General features: G+C 47.2%; 1 protein-coding gene across 3 annotated transcripts in view; it reads left to right on the plus strand.

The window, feature by feature from the left end:
- Positions 1-1,311: 1,311 nt before the first annotated feature.
- The window catches only part of PPP2R2C (protein phosphatase 2 regulatory subunit Bgamma), a 198,000-nt gene continuing 178,377 nt past the window's right edge, over positions 1,312-20,934 (plus strand). For 2 of the 3 annotated variants that reach the window (XM_088463594.1, XM_088463595.1), the window contains exon 1: positions 1,312-1,610. In XM_088463594.1, the coding sequence (XP_088319720.1) occupies positions 1,541-1,610 (70 nt within the window). In that variant the 5' untranslated portion in view covers positions 1,312-1,540. The remainder of the gene's footprint in view (positions 1,611-20,934) is intronic. The other variant, XM_088463596.1, reaches the window with a different exon arrangement.

The following is a 20,934-nucleotide window of genomic DNA, read 5'->3' on the forward strand; positions in this document are numbered from 1 at the left end:
CACTTCCCTGGGATACAAACCTGTGTCTGACTGTGCAAGGACTGAGGCACCCACTTTGAGCGTATTTAGACACTGAAATACTTCTTGGTGGAGTCTATAGACAAAACCATCAGTCGCACCATTGAAACGTGCACCAGCCCCATGCTGGCTGCAGAATCTTCTTCAGAGTGTGGCCTCCAATATATGTGTGAAGGTATGCACCTTAGGGCCTGATTCAGAGCCGGACGCTCTGACAAGAGCGCTCGCTCTGATTCAGGGCCTCCTACCTAATATTGGAGCGGCCTCCTGGCCGCTCGCATAGCTGTGGGTGACCACCCACAGCTTATGCGAGCGGCCAAAAAGATGGTCGCGATGGTCAAGACCATCGGGCTTGCGACGAGACCCTGCGGTAGGGTCTCGCTGCCGCAAGCCCAGGAGTGCTTTTGGCTCTTTCACAGCCAAAAGCACTCCCACTGATATCACTAGTGATATCACTGACATCGCGAGCGCTCGCGAGCGGGTCAGAATCAGGCCCTGAGTTTGCAAACATTGCAACGACACGCCTGCGACACTCACATAACACGGACCATCTGTCCGCTTAGCCACCTCCCAGGAACACCAAATACATTTTCAAGAGACTTTTTAGTTCGGGCGTCTGTCGCAAATGTGACTGCGCGCACGGACTATGGTCTAGACGCATGCGCAGTAGAAAATAATCGCTTAGCTGCATCTGACATCGACATTGGGTGTCACCTAGAATGAGGCCCTCTATGTGGACATTCACCTACGCTGTGTTGTGGGAGAACTTTGTCAGGAGATCGTGAGGTCTAGTGCTGGAGTCTCTCAGATATTCTGTAAGAGTCGCCAACTACGCCTTTCGTGGAAAATAATAATACAGACCTTTCCAACTCCATTAATTTTCTCTACTAACTTAATAACACTGGCAGTGAGTCAGGTTTTGACTGGTCAGCCACTAATAGGCCATGTGTCTGTGTTGTCATGCCAGTGCTGTGGGCACACCAATACATGTACCTACTGTTGTTATTTAATCAGGTTGTGACCCACTTTGTCTGGGAGGAAGAGATGGAGGGTTAGTGTGACTGTGTTCAACACATGCCAGCAGCAGCACACACAATGCACAGACAGTGCCATGTGTGAAGTAGAGTGCAGCCCCTGCAGTGCCATCCTCAGTCTCCCCACTTTCCAGCAGACCAGCAGCAGGCAGGCACAGACCTTGTGTGGTTGGGCCAGGAGAAGCTGCTGGGGAGGGGCGTGATGTGATGCAGCAGAAGCAGATGACAGCAGCAGCACTATAGCAGCAGCAGCAGCAGCAGCAACGAGTCACACACAGCGCTGCCATCTCTGCTGCTGCACCAGGGGCACTGCCACCACCAGTACCCAGCCTGCTGCCCCCGGGGCTCTCACCATGCTGGGCTCAGTATCCGACTGTGGCCCCCTCCTCTGCTAGCTCCTGGCAGTATGGATGCTGCTCTTGTGACGACCTCTGCTGAATGCATCAGCCCATTGCGGATGCTGGGCATGCTGAGTAATCCTGCTGTCAATGGGCGAGGACGTGGACACGCGAAAAATTAACCACAGCTTTCTCCGGGACCACAACTATGTAACTGAAGGTACCCCCTAATTCCTACTACCACCCCCTGTGTGCCCACTGCTCCATGCCCATGTATTGTGCTGCATCTGTGTCTATGTGTGTGAGGGTACCCCCCTCCAATTCCTATCACCCCCTGTGCCCCCCATGCCCATGTATTCTGCTGCATCTATGTCTGTAAAGGAAGGTAACCCTCCCTCCCCCCCGCCCCTATTCCTATTATCCTGCCACCCTGTGTGCCCCATGCCATGTATTGTGCTGCATCTGTGTCTATCTCATGTGTGTAGGCTGCAGGAATTACGTGAGATGTGTTGCATGACATAGGGGGAGGATACTGTATAGTGCAAACAAGCTTCTGTGCAATGCTTAAAGGGTTAACTACTGCAGAGAGGAAACATGATCAGGGAAATGGGAAGAGGGGATCAGGTTATGCTGTGATATGTGTCATATTGCAAAATTGTGTCACATGCAATCAGCAATGATCCTATAAGTGCAATACAATCGTTTCTATAACTCTATGTACTATATATATATATATATATATATATATATATATATATATATATATAATCTCCTTGGGGGGATACCTATAGTTGCCCAGTCATTGGACAGCTACTTTATTTTTGTACATATAGGACATGCAATGTATTATGTATTTTAGGACTTTTTTTTTTAGTGTATGGCAAAGTTGTGTATGGGAGAATTAATTCATCAAGTCATTGTCCTGTATTAAATAATAGCACTAAAAATGCATAGAAGACAGAAACACTGGTGCATTTCCATCAGTAATTTAGTAGGCTCATCTGTTCGGGTTTGCTGGAGACCAGGCAACGCTGCTGCAATGAGGATGTAAATTGTAGATCCATAGGTTCCTGGCTCCCCTCTACCACAATACAGAAGTCCCCAGGGTGCAATTTAAATGCTGAAGAGCAACATCGGTCTTGACTTGCAGATTTCAGCAGGGAAGGATGTTCCTGTGTGGGCATATCCTCATATATAAAGTATATGGTAGATTTATAGTAGGTTTACCATCACTACAAGTGCATAAATACTAGTGTAAAGTGAGATTTGTGCTAAAACATTTTACAGGAGCAGATGAGAGTAAGATCTGTTTAGGAATGGGAGAGTCTTCAGATATAAAATCCTTTCAGTAGTCTATATATACAGTACATGTTACAGAACCTTACGCTTCCCTGCTCCCATAAAACATTTTAGTATAAATCATACAATTTATATATATATCTCGACACAGTACTGTATGTTCATGGTGCTGTCACTGCCAAACGCTGTCTTATAAAACTGCTATGATCTGACCAGACTCGATCTGCGGACTGCTGTTTCCAAGTCAGAATGATAGCTGATAGAAAAATGTAGGGGGCGATAAGACAAGATGCAAAACGATAGCACTAAGGCTGTAATGCAAACAACATTGTATTTAGTTGATCTTATTTAATGGTAATATATATGTTGATTATTTTCATAAATAAAAAAAAAAGATCAAAACATGTTTTCACGGTTGACGCTTTGTAAATTTCTTTTTTCCTAACAATAAGTTTTATGCTATAAGTTTTGAGGGAGTATTAATATTTTTTTTTTAACTTGTGGTGCCAGGATGCAAGTTCAGTTGTAACTGTTTCCCATAATCAGGGCTGGTTTTTGCCTTTTCTGGGCACAAGGTAAAACACTTATTGGGCCCACTGACCTTTGTAATAATGTTTCTAGCTTACAGTATGCAGTACACTCAGCCAGGGGCGTAACTAGGTATTTGAAGGCCCCATAGCAGAATATTGTAAGGGCCCCTATGTACCACCCAATGGTAAAAAATGTATAGAACACGTGTAACTTTGACAAGGAAGATGGGCCTCCATAAGCTCTGGGCCCCATAGCAGCTGCACTGCTTGCACCTACGTTAGCTACGCCCATGCATTCAGCTATTATGTCTGATGCACATTGCCTAGCAAAAAAAAAAATCTCTTTGGTTGAATATTTTGTAATATGTACAAGAAAATTCAACTGTCAAGTACAGGTGTGACCTTATACACCTAGCGTCTACACATCATATGGCGTGAGATGCTCCGAGAGGTGTAACAGGCCGTTTTTGTTTCTTTAAAGTTTGCGTCTTGCAGAATCAGCGAAAAGTCACTCAGTGTTCTAGAGATGTTGGGCCGTGAAATTAACCACACATGTATTGTTGTACACACATACAAAGTCACAGATTATGCACAACGGAACTCGGTTTAAGGAAAAGCTGCGGCTATTCGTATCGTAATCCTTTTTGAACAGATTCAGACTCAGTCGCACACAGATGTACAAATGTGGCACATCAAATTGATTAGTGTAACCTAGCAATGTAGTTTTGTCGCTCCCAGTTATTTTATTTCTGTGAATTAGATGCACATTTTGAGTCACCCTGGACCAGGTGCGACGAGAAGGCCTATTTGGCGCGGCTGAAGCCGCAGATCAAAAGGACACATCTGTACACTGCACGTTAATACTAAAGCTGTATACACACACAACGATTTTGTTACCAACGATTTTATGAACGATTTTCTGTCAGATTATCTGTCAGATTAATGAACAATTTTTTTGAACTACAAACGATTTTTGCATATTCCCTTAATGAAAATCGTCGGGTTGACAAGTCTGACTGAACTACAAACTACAAACGTGAACGCGCATGAACGATAATCGTTCATCGTTTGACTCATAAAGTGAACGATTTTTTCAAATGATTATCGTTTAACGATAATCGTCCAAAAAGATCGTTGTGTGTGTGTGTGTATGTAGCATAAGCTCTAATGTTAATATAAAGTCTTTACAACTTATTCCTGTGTTCTCTTAGCAAATGTTAAATAATTAGAAAATATTGGTCCCTTCAAAATTTGGGGCCCAAGTTAGTTGACTTGGGTGCTGAGACGCAAAGCCTGGCCTGACCCGGGACCAGACCAATCCCAGGAACCATGGGCCTGATTCAGAGCCGAACGCTATTTGCGCTCGCTCGTCAAGAAAATAGGCGTGGCTATTCAAATGAACCGTTCGCTGTTTGCGGTCTGTTCACGCCTCTAGGTCTGAACGAGTGTACAAAACTTGCGGTCGTTTTTTGGAAAACTACGCCTCCTGGCCGCTCGCATCCTACGTCATGTCCGCTATTTATTAGATTAATCGAGTACATCGAACAGGGTATGAACTGCTCGCTATTCTTGTGGGTGGTTTTTGCTACCACAATTTTGCGAGCAGTTCTGGCTATAAAATAACCCAGTGACGTGGTCAATGACGCTGCTGTATTATGCGCACGCATAAAACGCCCGTTTTGACCTTTAAGCACGCCTGCGTTCGGATCTCCACTCCCCATTTTCAAGCATCTTCCCCTGTTACCACCCACAAACGCCTCATTCTGTCACTCAAAATAGCAGGCATTCGCAATTTAGCGAACAAACGATTTTCGGCCGCACTGACTGGTTCGCGCATGCGTATTATGATCCGTACGCATGCGCAGTTGGGCAAACATCGCTCGGAGCGAACGAGCAGCCACTTGTGTCCGGCTCTGAATCAGGCCCCATTACGCCAATGTACCTGAAAATGTTGCTGCTCAACTTTTTGGAATAATCCTTACAGATGTCTATAAAGTTAGCAGTGCATTTTTCTATTGCAATTTTTATACACAAGTAAAGTCGCATGTAAACTGCATTATCTTTATGCATGCATTTAATATGTATTAGATTCTTTTACAAATGCAACAAATCTGAATTTGAAACTCACCTGTGACATTTGTTATCTTGTTCAAGCCAAACGCTTGTTACCTGCGTCCCATTACGCTTACAGTGCACTCCCATTGGGACGTCTGCTTTAATGCATGCCAGAGCACTGAGATGATAAAGGGACCATTTACAAAATGCACCGCAGCACAGTGCAAGTTAACTCCACTTTAAAATAAAAATTATATTTCTACTTCAGGGTCCATAGGGGGTCCACAGGGTTGACCTTGGGGTTATAGCTGGAACAGGATCCATGGGCACCACACAGTTAAGCTTTTAGCTCCCAGGATGCACTTGGGTCCTCCTCTATACCCCGTCCCCGAGCCACAGGCACCTCAGTGTAAGCTGGTGCCCGGCCGGAGTCGGTCACCGCGCAGGGGGGCTGCAGGAGCAGCCCCCAGAAGCTTTTTATTTTAAGTTAGATTTTATTTATTTTAATCTCTTTTTACTACAGACGGCAGCGAAGGGCTGTCTGTACAGACGCCCACGCTGCCGCTCTGATCCCCGACTGGCGCCGCGACGCCAGTACTGATCTGGGGATCGCGGCGGGAGGGCAGAGTCCGTACTAGCCGGACTCTGTCTACCTCCCAGGACTGCTGCCGGAGTCGCCGGGGATTCAGGTAAGCCGCGCGTCGCTGGCTAGCGGCGGCGCGCGGTATGCCTTAAATGCAGTCCTTTAGCCTCCGGTCCTGGGGACAGACCGGAGGCTGCTGGCAGTGGCGGCGGGCCCCCCCCCATAACCCGTGGGACCACTAGACCACCAGGGATAAAGGGGCAAGCGGGAAGCCAGCATCCCTGGGGTTATGGCCAGCCAGGGGAGGAAGCCTTCCCTGTCAGCGGCTCCTCCCCTCAGCTCAGCGCGCCTTTCAGCACGCAGTCTGGCGTCGCTGAGCTGCAGTTACACGGCCACTCCTCCTCTGAGGTCTCCAGCGGCCATTTTCCCAGTGGCAGCGCAGATCTCAGGGAGCACGCGGACCGGTCCCCCTGTGTACCTCTCCCCTGATTAAGGACAGCGTACACAGCACTATAGCCCTCCCAGACACTGAATCTGGGCAGGTTGATTGTAGTGTAAAGGTGCAGTGAGTATATCTTCCTGCATGGTATGTGACTTTTGCTAGTGCTGCCTGTCTGTGCTTATTTTCTACTTACTGTCAGCTTATACCTATCCCTTTACTTCTCCTACAAGCCCTACAGGTGTGTGGGGGAGGGGCGTTTCTACTGACCTCACTTATATAGATCACGTATTTGTGAGGTCCGTCACATACAGTTGTGTGCTACTCAGTGCCATATTGTGGGCTGTTGTTCAGCACACCGGTGAGTGCGTTTTACTTCTACCCTGGTGCCAGATATATAATATATTCTGTCATGTCAGACGAGGAGGTTGAGCGCTCAGTGGCTCCGGTGTTGGCCTCCTGCGGACGCTGTTCTGCAGGAGTAGATAGGGAGGATTTGTCACAGGATGGCCTGTGTAGTCGATGCCAGGTGGCTCCTGGCCCATCCAGACCTTCTCTGGCGCAGGAACCACCGTGGGCGATGTTTTCTCAAGTGCTGGTGTCTATTGCGGACCGTCTGTCGGTCCCGACTGCTCTCCCTACTAGGGCGGTGCCCCAGCCGACCATCCCCCATTCCCCGGGTGTCCCGCAGTTATTGCGGAGTCCTCCTGGGTCTCAATCAGTAGGTCCCTATGCGGGGTTGCCTATGTATATACAGGCTTCCCCTGTGCCGCAGCAGCCTGTGGTACCTTTTCAGGCCCCTATGGCGACTCCTCCACCATGGGTGGATGTGCTCTCCAACTCCGTGCAAAATTTGGCAGCCGCTTCCTCGGCTTTTCAGTCAATGTTGCAGACTGACATGCCTTCTAGGATTTCAAAACGCCCACTCATGACACGGGCTGCTCATGTATCGGACTCAGAGGGTTCCTCAGATGATGGGGAGGTCCCTGATGACACTGACTCGGACGCCTCGGTCCAGGAAATGGATACCAAGTCGTCCATTAATGTGCGAGCACTAGTTAGGGCGGTGCGAGCTATTCTTCTTATAGAGGATGAGGCACCGGTTCCTAAGTCGAAGTTTCCTAGTTTCAAAAAACTAAGGTGGCTTCTGCGGTGTTTCCCCTGTCGGATCAGTTGACGGATCATATGGCGGTAGCTTGGCAGGCGCCCAGTAAGAGATTCCTTCCTCAGAAGCGGTTGGCTTCTAATTACCCCTTCCCTGAGGCACATTGTAAAAAATGGGAAACTCCACCGGCGGTGGATTCCCATGTCACCCGTTTAACTCGGGGGCGCCACCTTACCATTAACGTCGATATCCTCGCTGAAGGATCCCACGGACAGGAAAGTTGAGACTTGCTTAAAGTCTATTTACTCCCTCTCCGGGGCGGTGGCCCGACCGTCCATGGCCATCTCCTGGGTGGCCAAGGCCATTGAGGGGTGGGCCAATGCATTGGAAGATACCTTCCCAGACGACGCTCCGGATGTCCAGCGGGCGTTGTTGGGACAAATGAGGGACGCTGCTTCTTACATTGGTGAAGCTTCTTTAAATGCTAGTCTGCTGACCTCGCGGGTATCGGCTGCAGCGGTGTCTGGCCGCCGATCCTTGTGGTTGCGGTCCTGGAGAGCGGACTCTGATTCAAAGAAGGGTCTGGAGGCCTTACCTTTCAATGGGGAATTACTATTTGGTCCGGACTTGGACAAAATAGTGGACACCCTGGCTAAATCCAAGTCGGCCTTCCTCCCTTTGGCGGCACTGCCTGCTAAGGTTCGGAGTTTGGCTTTTCGTTCCTTTCGGGTTCAGGGTAAGGCGAAAGGTCAGTCCTTCCCGAGACAGTCTGCGAGTAAGACTGCCTCTAAACCCAAGAAGCAAGCCTGGAGTGCTCGGCGCCCTTCTTCCAAGCAGGAAGATAAACCTGCGGCCTGATGGGACGGGCCTCCCTCTGGGGGACCTCAGAGTGGGAGGCCGACTTCTTCTATTTGCCCAGTGCTGGCACAATACCACCACGGATGCCTGGGTTCGAGAAGTGGTCTCCCAGGGGTACGCCCTGTCTTTTCGGCACAGACCACCCCACCAGTTTTTCTGCACAAGTCCTTCTCAGGACAAGACCAAGGCGTTACAGGTTCAGGAGGCTATAGAGTCCTTGCTGAAAGCAGGGGTCATTGTTCCCGTTCCTCTATCACAACGAGGGACGGGGTATTATTCGTCTCTGTTTCTGGTGCAGAAACCCAATGGTTCTCATCGCCCTATCCTCAACTTGAAGTCTCTGAACAAATTCCTCAGAGTTCCCAAGTTCAGGATGGAAACGTTACGTTCCATCATTCTGGCGATGGAACCGGGGGATTACATGGTGTCCCTGGACATCCAGGACGCCTACCTCCATGTTCCGATAGCATCTTCACACCAGCGGTATCTGAGGTTCGCTATCCTTCAACACCACTATCAGTTCCGGGCGCTACCCTTTGGTCTCTCCACGGCACCGAGGGTGTTCACGAAGATTATGGCGGTCATGGCCGCACATCTTCGGAACCAGAATGTACGGCTGCTGCCGTATCTGGACGACCTCCTGTTGCTGGCAAGCTCCCCGGAGGTACTGCTTCAACATCTCCACCTGACGATCGCTTGCCTGCAAGCACACGGGTGGTTGATAAATTGGAAAAAGTCCTCCCTGATTCCATCACAGCGGATGGTTCATTTGGGAGCCCTGCTGGATTCGCGTCAGCGAAGGATCTTCCTGACTCCGGAGAAGGTCGCCTCCCTACAGCTGCGGATACACAGTTGCCTGAGCCGTTGCCGCCTGTCGGTCCATTCGGCTATGAGAGTTCTGGGGTCCATGGTGTCGACATTCCACATGGTGGAATTTGCCCAGTTCCATTCCCGGCCCCTGCAGGGGCTGATTCTATCAGAATGGAACGGGTTACCTCACCGGATCCGCTCTCAGGTGCTGGTGTTGTCTCCGGACGTTCGGCAATCTTTGGCTTGGTGGCTTCAGACAGCTCATCTGGTCGAGGGGCGCCCATTTTGGATCCCGGACTGGGTCCTGCTCACGACGGATGCCAATCTCCGGGGCTGGGGGGCAGTGACCGGCTCTTTGTCGCTTCAGGGTCGTTGGTCAGCGGAAGAAGCACTTCTCTCCATCAACATCCTGGAACTGCGGGCAGTATACAGGGCCCTGCAGTCGTCCGGCCCCGCTCTTCACGGAAGGGCGGTACAGGTGCAGTCTGACAACGCCACCACGGTGGCGTATATCAACCACCAAGGCGGAACTCGCAGTCAGGCAGCGATGTCGGAGGTGTCTCGTATCCTGACTTGGGCGGAGGGTCACATTCCGGCGATCTCGGCGGTCTTCATCCCCGGAGTCCTCAATTGGGAGGCGGACTTCCTCAGCCGTCACGACGTGCATCCCGGGGAATGGTCGCTTCACCCAGAGGTGTTTCAGCTACTTGTGGACAGGTGGGGACTGCCGGAGCTGGACTTGATGGCCTCCCGTCACAATCACAAGTTGCCCGTTTACGGGTCAAGGACAAGAGACGCAGGCGCAAGTCTGGTGGACGCGCTGTCGGTGAAATGGACGTTTCACCTGGCGTATCTGTTTCCTCCGCTATCCCTGCTTCCTCGGGTTCTGCGGAAATTCAAGCAGGACGGCGGCATGCTCGTGCTGGTAGCTCCGGCGTGGCCCAGACGTCCTTGGTACTCCGATCTCAGGAGCCTCTCTATCAACGCTCCGTACCTTCTTCCTCAGCGTCGGGACCTGTTGTCTCAGGGGCCCTGCCTTTACCCGGATCTGGGTCGGCTGTCTTTGACGGCGTGGCTCTTGAGACAGCCGTCTTGAGGTCTCGGGGCTTCTCCAGTTCGGTTATTGGATTACCATGCTCAGGGCACGCAAGCCTGCTTCAGCACGGATTTATCACAGAGTGTGGCACACTTACTTTCAGTGGTGTGAGTCCAGACATTATGATCCTCAGGTGTTCCAAGTTTCTAGGATCTTGGAATTTCTTCAGTCAGGATTGGATCTCGGCTTACGCCTTGCATCTCTGAAGGTTCATGTGTCCGCCTTGTCCGTGTGGTTTCAACGGCGGTTTGCAATACTACCAGACGTTCACACCTTTTTCCAGGGTGTTCTCAGGATCCAGCCTCCCTTTGTGCCTCCTGTGGCTCCTTGGGACTTGGCGGTGGTGCTACGGGTCCTGCAGGGTCCTCCGTTTGAGCCTCTTGAGGCGGTGGAGCTCAAGTGGCTGACATTTAAGACGGTTTTTCTCCTGGCAATTGCTTCGGCCAGGAGGGTGTCTGAATTGGGGGCGCTTTCCTGTCGCCCTCCTTTCCTGATTTTTCACCAGGACAGAGCGGTGCTCCGCACTCGTCCTGAGTTTTTGCCCAAAGTGGTCTCGAAGTTCCACATTAATCAGGAACTTGTTGTGCCAGCTTTTCAGTCCCCTGATCTTTCAGCTGGTGAGACTTCCTTAGATGTGGTCCGGGCGCTTAGAATTTATGTAGACCGGACGGCTTCGGTTAGGAAGTCTGATTCCTTGTTTATCCTCTTTGGTTTTCACAAGAGGGGTTGGCCTGCCAACAAACAAACGTTAGCCCGTTGGCTTCGTTCCGTTATTTGTGAGGCTTATGCACAAGAGGGTTTACCTGTGCCAGCCTCTGTTAAGGCTCATTCCACTCGTTCTGTGGGTCCCTCTTGGCCTACTAGACGTGGCGCTTCTGCTGTTCAGCTGTGTAAGGCGGCCACTTGGTCTTCTATTCAAACGTTTTTGAGGTTCTATGCGTTTGACACCTTCGCCTCTCAGGATGCTTCCTTTGGGCGCCGGGTGCTCCTTTCAGCACAGGAGCATCCCCGCCCTTAGTTGAACTGCTTTGGGACATCCCCAAGGTCAACCCTGTGGATCCCCTATGGACCCTGAAGTAGAAAACAAGAGATATGGTAAGAACTTACCTTTGTTATCTCTGTTTCTACGAAGTCCATAGGGTCCACAGGGCGCCCGCCCTGACGCACCTGGCTTCAAATGGGCTGTGTGGCTGGTCACCGGTTTTCCGTCTCCTATTGCTGTGAGTATGGTTTCTTGTGTGTTCCAGTCTTCCTTCTCTCTGTTCCATATTCTCCTCCGGCCTAGGCTGCTTACCAACTGAGGTGCCTGTGGCTCGGGGGCGGGGTATAGAGGAGGACCCAAGTGCATCCTGGGAGCTAAAAGCTTAACTGTGTGGTGCCCATGGATCCTGTTCCAGCTATAACCCCAAGGTCAACCCTGTGGACCCTATGGACTTCGTAGAAACAGAGATAACAAAGGTAAGTTCTTACCATATCTCTTGTTATATATGTGCTGTCTCATGTTGTACGAAGAATTCAATTCTCACATCCATTTACATGTACCTAACTCGTGGTTGAAATGCATCTCAAATGCAGAATTTTGACACTATTGTGTACATACCTGTTGGCTCCTATATTCAACTTACTGGTTCCCGAATTCTATTTAATTTTGTCCTACTCTAATTGGTTGTCCACTTTTAAAGTCCATAATTTATCCCCCCCCCCCCTAATTTCCCTCCACGTTCCTCCTCCATACACCAAAGGCTCCTGGGATTTTATTTTGATGAATTCAGGGAAGTGGATCAGAAACCTTCTGCTTGGTTAAAGTGGCATTTAGCACTTTCGTAACGCTCTATCTTATTCTATTGAAATGGTTTGGACACATTTAGTCCTCCACCGTCATGAGATTGGGCTGAAGACAGTTTCTGGGGGAGCTCCTCTCTGCTATACATTGAGCGAAAAGTTGTACTAGGAAGGGGTGTCTTTCACCTATCGATATAGGAAATAGGGGGAGGTTCGCAGGATTCCACCCCTTTACCTGCTGCAGGGAGCTGGGCCAAGCTCAATAGTTGAAATCAACAGAAGAAACCAAGTTATCCATTCATTTTCAGTGGAAGAAAGCCTAAGTGTAGTGGATTGACTCCCAGCAGCAGATACTTGGGAGTCCTAGTGGAGGGACTTGGGAGTCCTAGGGGAGGGACTTGCTAACTTGCTACAGGTGGAGGGACAAACACACATAGGGAGGGATTACAGTATATAAAAGTTTAAACCTCTCTAGTACCCCTTTCACTCCAACTTTATAACCTGGGTTTTTGTCGGAGCAATCCGGGTCCTGGCTTGGTGTGAAAGGGTCAACTCGGGTTGTGTGTCCGGGGAATTCGGCCCTGGTTGCTACCAGGGTTGAATCTGGCACTGACTCGAGTAACAGTGCTGTGTGAAAGGCGCGACCCAGGTCATTTAACCCGGGTCATGCCAAAAATGAGTTGATTGGTGGGCTGACACGGGTTTAGTATGAACAGGGTCCACCCGGGAATAACCCAGGTACAAGGTGCAGAGTTGAAGGGGTCTGACCCGCTTGTGACACAGGTTCGAACCATGTTAAAAAAATCGTGTCGGACCCGGCATTGAGGAACTAAGGGGCCACAATAATGTAGCTTTTAAAGTTACCATAGGTTTAGATAACTAGGTGTGTATGCGGCCCAACTGCACTGATCATTCACCACCAGGGTATATGGGCTTTAGCCAACATGACTGATGATCCTTGATATTGAATATGGAGGTTAAATAATGGACATAAAATACCAACTGTAATGCCGCGTATCCACTAGATGATATAATGAATATGATAACAATATTGTTATCGTCCAATCGTTCACTATATTGTGCACCTGGTCGTTTACGACGTCGCTAATCACCCGAACCTGGTGTCCAACCTGACAATATCATCAGGTTGTGCAGGTTCGGGGATGAGAGAGGGTGCCAGTACTGATCGATATATCGTTCAATGTGGGCTCAATGTCCACTGCACAAAATTATGAAGGATTGAACGATAACAATATCGCTCAATCGTTCATTATATCGTCTAGTTTGTATGCATTATTATTGCAAGCCCAAGTATTGGGAATTGTACAAAGGACAAATGGGCTTTATAAAAAAAATATCTGTAATGATAGATTTTGTGCCTTCTAAGCCTACAGTACACTATAGCCCTTGTGCACACAGGCAGTAGTTATTAGTACAGTACTATAATTTATTGTTATAGAACCTTTTCTACATTGGTGGCCCACATCCTGTGTGGCTGTTGCCGTCGTTATGTCATGTTCTATGGAATACAATGCATTTGCATAAGAGGACTAGATAACTATTGTATTGAAACATCAAACAGTATTATAAGGCAGCTAGAAAGGGACATTTTACATAGTGCATGTGGGTAAAAAATGCATATGAAGAATAAATATGGTACAAATCCGCAGTCTCTTACAGTATACTATATATACAGTGCATCCGGAAAGTATTCACAGCGCTTCACTTTTTCCACATTTTGTTAAGTTACAGCCTTATTCCAAAATGGAATAAATTCATTTTTGTCTTCAAAATTATACACACAATACCCCATAATGACAACGTGTAAAAAGTTTTTTTTTGCTATTTTTGCAGATTTAATAAAAATAAAACTAAGAAATCACATGTACATAAGTATTCACGGCCTTTGCTCAATACTTTGTTGATGCACCTTTGGCAGCAATTACAGCCTCAAGTCTTTTTGAATATGATGCCACAAGCTTGGCACACCTATCTTTGGGCAGTTTCACCCGTTCCTCTTTGTAGCACCTCTCAAGCTCCATCACGTTGGATGGGAAGCGTCGGTGCACAGCCATTTTCAGATCTCTCCAGAGCTGTTCAATCGGATTCAAGTCTGGGCTTTGGCTGGGCCACTCAAGGACATTCACAGAGTTGTCCTGAAGCCGCTCCTTTGATATCTTGGCTGTGTGCTTAGGGTCGTTGTCCTGCTGAAAGATGAACCGTCGCCCCAGTCTGAGGTCAAGAGCGATCTGGAGCAGGTTTTCATCCAGGATGTCTCTATACATTGCTGCATTCATCTTTCTCTCTATCCTGACTAGTCTCCCAGTTCCTGCCACTGAAAAATATCCCCACAGCATGATGCTGCCACCACCATGCTTCACTGTAGGGATGGTATTGGCCTGGTGATGAGCAGTGCCTGGTTTCCTCCAAACATAACATAACGCCTGGCATTCACGCCAAAAAGTTCAATCTTTGTCTCTCATGGTCTGAGAGTCCTTCTGGTGCATTTTGGCAAACTCCAGGCGGGCTGCCATGTTTTTACTAAGGAGTGGCTTCCGTCTGGCCACTCTACAATACAGGCCTGATTGGTGGATTTCTGTAGATATGGTTGTCCTTCTGGAAGGTTCTCGTCTATCCACAGAGGAATGCTGTAGCTCTGACAGAGTGACCATCAGGTTCTTGGTCACCTCCCTGACTAGGGCCCTTTTCCCCCGATCGCTCAGTTTAGACGGCCGGCCAACTCTAGGAAGAGTCCTGGTGGTTCCGAACTATTTACGGATGATGGAGGCCACTGTGCTCATTGGTGCCTTCAGAGCAGCAGATATTTTTCTGTACCCTTCCCCAGATTTGTGCCTTGAGACAATCCTGTCTCGGAGGTCTACAGATAATTGGACTTCATGCTTGGTTTGTGCTCTGGCATGCACTGTCAAGTGTGGAACCTTTATATAGACAGGTGTATGCCTTTCAAAATCATGTCCAATCAACTGAATTTACCACAGGTGGACTCCATTTAAGCTGTAGGAACATCTCAAGGATGATCAGTGGAAACAGGATGTACCTGAGCTCAATTTTGAGCTTCATGGCAAAGGCTGTGAATACTTATGTACATGTGATTTCTTTTAGTGTTTTTTTTTTTTTATTAAATTTGCAAAAATCTGAAAAAAAACTTTTTACTCGTTGTCATTATGATGGGGTATTGTGTATAGAATTTTGAGGACAAAAATGAATTTATTCCATTTTGGAATAAGGCTGTAACATAACAAAATGTGGAAAAGTGAAGCATTGTGAATACTTTCCGGAAGCACTGTATCTATGATATTGTGCTTTTAGCAGCTGCTCATGTCCTGTCCTCTAACTCAGTGGTTCTCAAACTCAGTCCTCATGACCACGCACAGGTCACATGTGTAGTTCCACAGCAGCTGGAGGGCCAAGGTTGAAGACCCATGTTCTAATCCATATTTTTTGGCCAGGGGAAATCTCTCATTGCCGCTATTGGTGGCTTTGCTAGGGTCTAATGCAGCTATTTATTATCTTGGGCTGATAGCTGCTTTGGTAGAAGGATTCTTCCTATCAATATCTGAATCCTTCCACTTAAGTCACATTTGTGTTCACTGTTTCTCGGTATTGGAAACCCTTTTTAGGACACATACATGGGTATTCAATATGGGTGCGATAACATCGTTTTTGCGTTAATATCGGAGGTATGACGTCATTATCGCAGGTTTTACTTTTACACCGTATTCAATTTCATAGACTTATCGCAGTTTTGAAAAGTCTTTGATAAAAAACGGGGATAAGTTTTCACCATTGAATAGGTGTCGAAAAAAAGTGCAGAATTGGGGTTTAGGGGTGCAGGCTTAAAAAAAATAGCCTGCACCCCTGGGAATGACATTTAAAAAAGAACTGTGTCAAAAAAAAGTTTTTTAAAAAAATAGGGACACCCCAAAAAATTAATTTAAAAATTGGGGTGAAAAAAAAGGGACAAAATTGTTTAACAATAGGGAAATAGGTTCAGAGCTATTCTGCAAGTATGCGGCAGGTGTTTTCTAGAATAGATTTATAGCGGCAGGTGCACAAATGCAGAATTTATAAAAACTTACTTTAGGGACATAAAAATATGCCAGTACCCATTTTCATGTACCCCAAATTTGATGGGACCACTTAAAAAAACGAAAAAAATAACCTAAGTGCTCTTCTGCATCACTTCTTCAATGTCGGGAAAAAAACACTTGCTGCGGCTATTTAAATCCCCGACTTTCAATTAAAGGCTAAAACGGGGGTACCCATAGTGATCCCCCATGTTTTTACAAGTTTAGGGGGGTCTTACAATTTTTTTAAGGAAAAATTCGTAACTTTACGCAAATCCAACTTTGGAGTTTCACGTTTTTGTTAATTTTATATTGAATACGGGGATAAGCGGGAGCGCGCCCGATACTTTAACGCAGGTAAAAACTCCGATTTGAAACGTTAACTTCGACAGTGAAGTTAACGTTTCATATTGAATACCCCTCATAGTATTTGATATTTCTTGCATATAACTCCTTGTTGGGCAACCTGATAGATTTCAGGAGCAGCTCTCTTTAACAGTCATAGGGGCAGATTCAAATAGACGTGTACTGTAAGCCGGCGGGAACCATTCTGGCGACTTCTGCGCATTAAGCTATACAGCAATAGGAGGAGCGAGCAGAATTTTCCTTCCATAGTAGGCAGAAAAGTGCAAACATCTGCCTCAATCTCAGTTATAGGTTAGAACAATACATAATTGCGATCTGTAGCCATTTTTTTTATTATTGAAGCATGATATGTAATAACAACACAATAAAATCTGTAAATACATTACAATGAGTGGAATGGGACATCATTTATATATTGATCGGTAAAAACACATTTACAAATATAACTATACGTTCTTCAGAGCGCAGCAGTTTAGTGAGTAGGATGAGATGACCGTCAGACATAGGGGAAAAGCTACCAATAGTTATTAAGCAATGAAGACGAAAATAAAACAATCATAGTAAAAAGTTAAAACAAAAAGAGGTCTGCTGGCTTGTCATTTAGCGTGAAATAGACAGCGGTTACCAGGTATGACAAGTAAATCTGACAATTCCATATGACTCCCTTGGAGACCAGATTATAAAAGTTGCTGGAACAGGTGCAAATCAGTTCTGCAGAGAGGTTTCCATACGTCAACCTGTTGCGCTTGTTGTCTATGATGTTCCCCATTATAGAGAATGTCTCTGTTGTAATTAGGAACAGCGCAAATCTTTATCTCTGTGGAGACCTCATGGTGCACACTACATCCCTCTATCTCTGATCTCAAATGAGCTCCAGGTGCTGGGTTGCCTCCCTGCGCAGTGCGGAGCAGAGCGCACGATGGACGAGATGTATCAAACATTTAATTAGAGAGATAAAATGGAGAACTTGCCCTTAGCAACCAATGAGCTTCTAACTGTCATTTCAACGACTGTGCTAGATTAATGAGATCTAAGCTGATTGGTTGGTTGCTTTTGGCAACTTCTCCACATTATCTCTCTCTCCAAGGCTTGATACATCTCCCTTGATGTGAGAAAGGTCACAGTGGGCTGTTCCGGGCATAGAATTTAGAAAAGCTCAGACTGATTTCCTTCTTTATGGACCACCAGACTTGCCGGACATAACATAAACTTAGAGAATAATAAAGGTTCATGGGCCACAAGCTGGCAGACTCTTTTCTCAGGGGGCGGTTCAGTTGTTTTATTACCCGGGCTAATTAGTGGGCAATTCAGTTGTTTTGGGCACCCATTAATTAACGCGCTTGTCCCTCCCAATTGGACCGGGTTTAGCCACGTAAAACGGCTAGATCCGTCTAATGTCCAGGTTAGGGCGCCAAACCACGAACTTATCGCACATTTCTGCTCGCCAACAATTTCATTGTTTTGTCAGGCGCCTATAAAGGTGCCCGTCCACTAGCAGACATGAAAACGACTGCACGATTACGACATTGTAATTGTGCAGTCGTTTGTCAGTCTGTGATGAGCCTGCACTGAATGAGCAGTCGTTCAGTGCAGGCTCATCAATCATCTGCAAACATGGTCAGCCTGACGTTATCGTCAGGTTGGCCAGCATGGCACGCGCATCGCTGGTCGTTTTAGATATTTTAGCAAACGATTTATGAACGATTGAACGATCGTTATCGTTCAATCACTCAACTTAATCGTCTAGTGGATGGGCACCTTTAGTCAGAGCCCCCAGTGAAAACAATTGAAGTAATTAAAGATACCCAGTTTGTTCTATGCCTTCACATCCCATTGCATCAGAGGATACAGTGAGAATTACTGCATAGGACACAGGTGGGTATTATCACAGACTCACTGCATAGGGACCTGTTCTGTTTTTATAGCAGCACCTGAATAAATATCCGTATTGTTTTATTACTACAATTATGATAACTACATCTGAAGAAACAGCTGGGATAGATCTTTGTGCATATATTAATATGAGAGGACAGAAACAACCTGTCCCCTGCCCATTATTTAGCTGTTTGTAAAAACTTTTTATCAATGTTTTGAAAAAAAAACCAAACCCCAGATCCGAGACCCTTGAGGGTGGTTTTGCAAAATAAAAACCAAAACAGGAAGATGAATCTGGATCCAAAACCAAAACACAGGGGTCAGCGCACTGTATTTTTTTTGTTTGCTTTGTGAATCTTCAATGAGTTTAGGTTCACAGAATCATTGCTATGCAGCAGGGTTCATTACGCATATTGGAGATTTCAATAATTTTAAATTTTATGTCTTTTTTTTGTTAAGGGATAATCACAGAAGGCCCAGATTACCTAGTTTTCAAGTGGGCTTTGGAAGCACTGCATGAGCCTCTGGGTTACGTGGCAAGACCATCTTATGACCACACCCCCAATGACCACGCCCCTTTTGTATGTTACTTATTTAACATAACGATAAGGAGAAAATGTTTCCTTTATTACAGCAATTTGACATACAGTAATATTATCATTACACGTTATCTCATAAGTCAGAGTTAAAACACTCATATTACATGTTCAATATAATGACCCCAAGGCCGGTGCCAGCCTCAAACATGCTTGTAAAACAAAGTGGCTACATTTATATTTGCTTGAAAGTTTTAAATCAATAAACAAGGATCATCAGATATCTCACTGCAACATTGTATAGAGGACAGGGACGGATGGGATCTGCTGAGCAGCCCTGGCAGTTCCCCTGCGCGCGCTCCGTAGGTGTGCCCGCCCACAAAATGGGTGTGACCTCACTGCAAAAGGGGCGTGACGTGGCCTGTCCTCACGGGGGCGTGCCGCGAGTCACGAGTAAAGGGGGTTTGGCCTCTCGGCGCGCCCCCATCTTTCAGCGGAACTGCTCAACCTGGGTTTGACAGGACCGGAACGGCCCATCTGGCCATCTGCCCTTCTAGCATTTGCCAGAAGTTCGAGATGGGCATTCCGGCCCTGATAGGGGGATATGTGCTAAGCCTTGGAGAGTGATAAAGTGGACGGAGATAAAGTACCAACCAATCAGCACCTAACTGTCATTTTCCAATCCCAGGGGGAGATGTACTAAGCCTTGGAGAGTGATAAAGTGGCGAGAAATATAGTACCAGCCAGTACTAGTGACATTGGGGTCTATTTACTAAGCCTTGAATGGAGATAAAGTGGACGGGGATAAAGTATCAACCAACCAGCTCCTGTCTGTCATTTTTCAAACACAGCCTGACGTGACGTGACAGTTAGGAGCTGATTGGCTAGTACTTTATCTCCATTCACTTTATCTCCATCCAAGGCCTACAAAATAGACCCCTTTAGTACCTTGTAATAGAATATTTAATGTCACCCCATATAGGGTGAAGGGTATATAATGGTGCAGATGGGGAAACAGATCCGCTGTAGTGTATTAGAATTTGGGACGTGACAGGCTATACGAAAACCTGATTATATAGTCCTGATGCTGAGACAAGAATGCACTATGGAATATTTTAAGAGGAACAATTCTACATATACTGAAACAGCAATAAAATGAGTTGTGTATACCCCATATAACATAGTAATATTCTGTTATGGACAGTGGCCCTGATTCAGAGCCGGACGCTCGGCTTGCGACAAGACTCTTGTGGTAGGGTCTCGTCTGCCGCAAGCCCTGGAGTGCTTTTGGCTCTATCAGAGCCAAAAGCACTAGTGATGTCAGTGGGGCCGGCCCCAGACGGTAGGTGTTCCCATGGGAATGCCTCCGTCTGGGCAGCCACGCGCCCGGCACGCGCACCAAAGGGGGGCGTGCTGTCATTCACCATCGACAGCACGCCCCCTTTGGTGCGAGACCCATAACGACGGCTTGGCCGTCGTTATTCGGGTCACGCGCATGCGCACTTGGGCAACATCGACCCGCTTGCGAGCGCTCAGCGCTCACGATTGGGTCTGAATCAGGCCCAGTAACCACTCAGGTCATGAACTACAACTCCTAGCATGGTTAGCGACTAGTAGCCATATTGATTCTAAACTTGACTGTCATTTTGTAAAAGCAAGATTTTTACTAAACTCTCCTTGAAGCCAAACTCTGTAAGTCAGTCTCCTTGTCTTACTGACGCTGTTACTGAGCCCCAGGCAGGAACAGTGGGATTAACGTTATGAGGCTACCACTCATAATAAGCTAATTGCTGTTGGCAGAGACTACATAATGAGGTACAGTTAAGGTGGGTACACACCTGACAGATATATCTGCAGATGATGGTCAGTCATACACACTGAACAGCCATCATCTGTGTCTTGCTGCGGGTTCCGGCAACCTGGGGGCGTGTTGGGGGCGCTGTGTGTGTACGGGCGGTCTGCAGACATATCTGTCATTCGGCTGTGCAGCACAGCCAATGCGATGATGATAAACGCCGACGTTCCCCGACATATCGCGGGTACACACTGCCCGAGGGGCAGCAGATACATTGGCCGATCAATTGATCGGCCAATGTATCTGTCACAGCACATGGTAAATTAT

The sequence above is a fragment of the Taudactylus pleione genome, unplaced genomic scaffold (assembly GCF_031769625.1).
Source record: "Taudactylus pleione unplaced genomic scaffold, aTauple2 ptg001408l, whole genome shotgun sequence".
NCBI classification, from domain to species: Eukaryota; Metazoa; Chordata; class Amphibia; order Anura; family Myobatrachidae; genus Taudactylus; species Taudactylus pleione.